The 5,468-nt window shown below is 52.4% G+C and overlaps 1 protein-coding gene across 1 annotated transcript; it reads left to right on the top strand.

Annotated features, from left to right (window-relative positions):
• Nucleotides 1-663: 663 nt before the first annotated feature.
• EIF4EBP1 (eukaryotic translation initiation factor 4E binding protein 1) lies at nucleotides 664-2,591 on the top strand (the record flags this gene model as incomplete). The annotated part of the gene is made up of 2 exons (XM_009875332.1): nucleotides 664-834; nucleotides 2,199-2,591. Coding segments are annotated over 2 exons (203 nt in total), but the record flags the coding sequence as incomplete, so codon positions are not given.
• Nucleotides 2,592-5,468: the final 2,877 nt, after the last annotated feature.

Below are 5,468 nucleotides of genomic sequence, written 5' to 3'. Positions count from 1 at the left end.
AGGGAGCACATGAGGGGAAGCCTCTTGGAGAAAGGAAAAGTTCTGCTCCAGTACTTTATGGGTTAAGGCTGTGGCCTGTTTGGAGGGATCCCTTGTCTGCCTGTGTGTTTTGAGCTTTTTCCAACACAGTTCCTTTATAAGGAATGGGCTGTGCAGTCCTGTGCTGTTCCTAGAAATCCGTGCCCGGAGCTGCGCTCCGCTCCCGCCCAGGCTCACTGTGACGCTGGAGCTGGCTTAACCACGAAAACAGACGGGCATGAACACCCCTGACAACTTAAAAAGCCTGTTATGTTTATGAGCAGAAGTTAAATTCCATTTACTCTGTGTCCTTCAGGGGGGTGTCGTGACCTCGAGTTCGGTGGAAGGGGCTGGGTCTGTGTGTGCAGCGCCAGGCTGGGTCTTGGAGCCTTGTGTTCTCTCTGCAGCAGGCTGGTGGCTTTGGCTGCTGCTTGGGGCCTTCATTTCTTCTTTTTTTTTCGGCCAGCGTGGTGTTAGCGGTAGCTGGCTTGCTTGTCAGGTAGCACAAAATGAGCAAAGTGTTAAGAAAAAGCTGTTGCTTGAAGTGTGACTCCTGCTGTTGCTTTGCACACCCCGTGGTGAAGATGCCCCGACTGTGCTCGTGCCTCAAAATGCTCAAAACTGACTGTTCTTGTCTTGCCCCAGGTACCAGGATCATCTACGATCGTAAGTTTTTGATGGAGTGCCGCAATTCTCCGGTGGCCAAAACACCTCCTTCTGACCTTCCGGACATTCCAGGCGTTACAAGCCCAAATGTGGAGGAGTTGAAGATCGAGAACAACCATGTCCAGAACTGCGATGAGAAAGCGAGCGCAGGTGAGTGGGTGCCGAGAGCTGGTGGAGACCCTCGCTGGGGTGCGTGGGCTGGAGCCAGGAGATCCCCGTGGGCTGGAGTCAGTGCTCTGACAACTTCTGGCAGAATCCAAGCGTGCCTGAAGTGACGCGGGTATTTAGGTTTTTGTGGTTGTTCGGTTCTGCTGTGGGCCCCAGCCACCTGACTTTTTTTTTTTCAATTAGTGAAGTGTAACTTGTTCTAATCACTTCGTTTGCATCAGTTTAGCATTTGGGAAGCTGCTGCTGGGTTGAGAGTGCTGTGGTGAGGGAACAGGGGCAGCTGCGGCTGCACCTCGATGTCCTGGGCCGCTCAGCAGCTGCTTTGCCTTTTTAGAAAAGATCAGATTACAGCTCGGTGGGATTTGCTTGGAGGTTTTAATATCAGCCCGAGCTGTAAATTCCTCTTGCCTTTTTTTGACCCTGAGGCTTCTGGTGTAGGAGTGAGCTCAGTTTTTGTAGCTGGCCTGTCATACCTGCTTCGTAGGGATCAATTATCCAGTATCTCTTGCTGTCTCTAGTTTGGAGCTGGCAAGGGGCAGTGATCCCCAGGAGAGCACGGCCACTGGGCCCTTCACATCAGGAGCACTTAACTAAAAGTGTTATAATAGCAACATGAGCAAGCATTGCTCCTGAACTCTTTTGTTTGGGTTTTTTTTGTGTGAGGTTACTTTCTGAAGCAACCTGAAATTCCCAGCTGTGGTTATTTGTCTTGTCTCTAAAAATAAAGATCCGAATGCTCATTAGTTGGCTGCTTACTCTAAGCAGAATTTTTGCAGAGACAATATTGCTTGGTGGGGTTTTTTATGCGCTGCTCTGACCTTTAGTGGCTCGCTGGGTTTTCTGGTAAACTGACACAGGCTCTGTGCTGGGTGCCAGCTTGGTTTTGGCTCCTCCAGAGAAGCCCTGTCCGCAGGAATAAATCATCGCCGCTCACGCTGGCGTCCTCCTGGACGGCCTGAGCCCTGGGAACAGCTGTATGGATAACGAGTTGTGAAATGTGCTTTTGTGTCGTTGGTAACAGAAGTTTGTACCAGTGAGCGTCACCAGCGTTGTTCTTCGCATTCCTTTCTACAGGGAAGTGCAGGGGCAGAAATAAATTACTTAAAGGGCATCTTTGCTAGGCCTGCTCCTGTCACTCAGGGTGTTGGATCCCCTCTGTGGACAGAGCTTTTACATTTTGCTCCTACGAGATGGTTTTCTTATCAGGCTTGATGCCTGAATGGACGTTTTATTAAGTCTGAACTGTCACTACCCTTGAGGCACCGCTGATGGTGGTTTGTTCAGTAAAATATTTGGTATTTCATGTGAAACTTTGGGGACTCATTTGTGCTTTTGTCCCTCGAAAGGTGAGGAAGAGCAGTTTGACATGGACATCTAAAGCACATGCCCTGAGAGTGCTTATCCAGTGAAGAACCAGGACCTTGTCTTGAGGATTCCCACCAGCCAGGCTTAACAGTAGCCCATGCCTTGAGTGCCTTCCTGCTTCCTGGGAAAGGCAGATCCTTCCCTCCTGAGAACAGGGTGCGTCCTGCGACAGGGACTGGTCCCAGCCTCTCCGTGGGGGTGCCAGCACACCAGCACAGCCCCTGCTGATGACGGGCCTCGGAGTGCCGGAGGAGACACTCTCAATGATTGGTTTTGTTTCCAGTTTTATGCTTTTGTTAATCATTTTAATACTGTAAAAGTACAGAAACGCAATATAAGGAAGAAATAAAAATCAGTTCGAGTCTCCTGCTGTGGAGATCAATGCAATAAATACGACTTCTGCTCTTTATTTGTTCCAGCAAGGAACGACCAACCCGCTGCAGACAAATCAGTGGGATGGTCCCATGTTCAGCCCTGGGACCAGCCCCGGGCTTTGGGGCTTCCACTGGCAGCTGAAGGCTGAGGGGCCTCAAAGCCCTCTTGGTGAAACATCTCGAGCTGTCCCACCTGCGACACCCGCTCCCTGCAGGGAGTTTCAGTGTGCTCCGAGCCCGCTGCCACAGACACGCTGCCTGCTGGGCTTCCAGGTGGTTCCTTCGCAAGGTCACGGTGCAGGGATTCAGGCTCCTGCTCCTGGGGAGGGCAGGGCTCGCTCGGGCCGCGGGGGGAAGCGGCTGAGATGGGTTCAGTGGGAGCTGCCCGGAGCTGAGCTCTGCAGGAAGGTCCCCAGTGCTGAGCTGCCATCTCCTCCCCTGCCAGGGGAAAACAAAACAACCTCCAGCTTCTGCGCTGCAACTCCCGCTTCCCCAAATAGCCGATCTCTTCCAGTGTGCAAGTGCTGAACTGTGGCTTCTGCCGGGGTTTTGATCTGTGCTGGAACTTCCATGAGTTTCTCCTTTTTACTACTTGGTGTGGGCAGCGATTAAGACCTTCAGTCATGAGAAGGTTTAACTGGGAAGTTAGAAACAAACCTGGTTTTGAGAGGGGAGTTCTCATCCAAAAGTAATTTTACTGTGGGAGTGTTCCACCATGGCCCCTGAAGCCAGCATCTGCATTTCTAGTCTCGGTGAGGTTTGATCACCGCGTGTTACGGCCGCGGTGCACTGGAGGTGGTGCTGGTGGTGGCATCTCAAAGAAGGAGAATGCATATTAGGGCACGCCTGAACCTCAGACTTCCTAAAAGACAATGAGCGTCTGTTCAAATTGGTCGTGGTAGATAGCATTTAAATATCTGCTAATTAAGCTCAATTGTGACATTATGATATGCAAGTCTTTAATAATGAGTAACAGAAGAAAGAGAGACAAAGCAATTGCCGCAGATAAACTTGCATTTCTTTAAGATAAGATTTAAGTGTTTCTCTGAAACCTTAATGGGGGTAGATTCCGATTTATTGCCCTCAGGTGTCACTTTATCAGTCTTGCAACTCTGTCCCGGTTGCTGGGTTTTGTTATGACGTGCTTTTAGAGAGGAGCTGCTGGAATATGCGCTGTGACCCGCCGCTGAGAGCGACTTGCCTGCCCTGCTAGATTAATATTTTCAGGTAGAAAGGGCTCTGCTGGATCAGCCTGTGGCAGTTCTGGTCGACGCATCCTCAGAGCCCTCCTGCTTTGGTCGCCACCAGCTTCCATTGGAGGCAGCAGAAGGTTTGGGTTTAAGACTTTCTGCGTTGATGTTCATTTGTCCAAATCCGGCTGCTTTGGGGAAGAGTGAAAAAGCTGCGACGCGCTTGTGAGGTGTTTGCAATAATTAAGTCTGTGCGCTCGGTGCTGAGATTTGTTCTCCTGCTCTGTCCTAACCAAAACACTCGTAATTATTGCTTGAGCGTGGCTTTACGGGTGGAGGAGTTGTACTGATAGCACCCTTGGCTAGTAGGTTCTGCTGGAAAAGGGCCTGTATAAACAGGATGGGGTTTAACCCCTCCGAATTCTCCTGAAGTACTCCTCCACAACTCCAACACCCACTTCACCTACCTTTAAAATATGGGAAGTGGGAGAGGTGTGTGCCCGCGCTCCCGGCAGCCTCCCCAGGGCCAAGGGCTGTGTTTGCAAAGTGCCCTGGAGATCCGGCACCCGCTCCCTTCGCCAGGCTCCGTGGGGACGCTCCTTGGGGGACACGGTGCCGGTGACCCCGGCTGACCCGGGCAGCAGAGCTGTCCCTGCTGCACGCCAGGCAACTCTGGGGAGAAACAAGCTGATTTCAACCTCGTTGCTCTTTCTTTTTGCAGCCCAGACGTGAATGGGAGCCCCACGGTGTCGGGTTTTTATGTCAGTACAAATGTGGCTGGGCTGCCTGGCTTTTTTTGGAGTGTGTGCCACAAGTGATGCTTTTAAATGCTGTTCCCTCCCACCCCTGAACCCGAGGGTAACAAGGGCTGTAAGTGTTAAGTATTTTGTCCGTGCCTGCCACAGCTTTGCATCGGTATCTGCGTGTTTATGTAGATCTGGGGGCAGCATCAAAGCACCAGGTGCCTCCAAAAGCAATTCATGGCCGATAATTTGGAGGGAGGGAGAGCACCCTGCAAAGCACTGGCCAGGTGCAAGAGGGGGTCCGGGAGGGTCAGGGCTCCTGCTGGCTTCCCGGAGCGGGGCCCCGGGGCCACAGTCACACCAGAGCCGTCGCTGGGGGCAGAGCCAGGTGCTACCAGAGCTGTGAACATGCAACGCAGTGACGTGGTGCTTGAGTGCATCTGCTCCGGTGCAATTTGTCTCAAGCCCGCACCTTCTCCTCTACCCACGGTGTGAGACCACACAGTCTCAGCACCTCCTACTCCGGTCCTTCACTGTTCACCTCCCTCCCTTACACCCCCAGCCAGTGTTTTTGGATCTGTCTCCTGCGTACTTTCAGATTTCTAGCTTTCCAAGCTTGCCTAAGACGTGTCAAGCAAGGTTTGTTCCTTGCCCAGCACTTGCGCTCACAGGCTGAGGAACTGCTGCTGCCGTGGACTGAGCCCCGCAGCGAGGCTGCTGCGCCACGGGAGGGGAGGCAGCCCTGGGTGGCTGCTTCACACAGCTGGGATGTTCCCGGGAGGTCCGAGGGACAAGTGTTGCCTTTGTCATTGCATTTGCCATCCCTGCCCCTTTCTGCCTCATGCCTGTGTCCTGTTCCATGTCCTGATCACGGGACAGACAATTCTTGCCCGACCCAGCTAGTGCCTTAATCCGCCGTTTGAGCAAATATTACCCTGGGCCTT

The sequence above is a fragment of the Apaloderma vittatum genome, unplaced genomic scaffold (genome assembly GCF_000703405.1).
Source record: "Apaloderma vittatum isolate BGI_N311 unplaced genomic scaffold, ASM70340v1 scaffold33678, whole genome shotgun sequence".
In the NCBI taxonomy this organism is placed as follows: domain Eukaryota; kingdom Metazoa; phylum Chordata; class Aves; order Trogoniformes; family Trogonidae; genus Apaloderma; species Apaloderma vittatum.
This window is presented reverse-complemented; position numbering and strand designations above follow the sequence as displayed.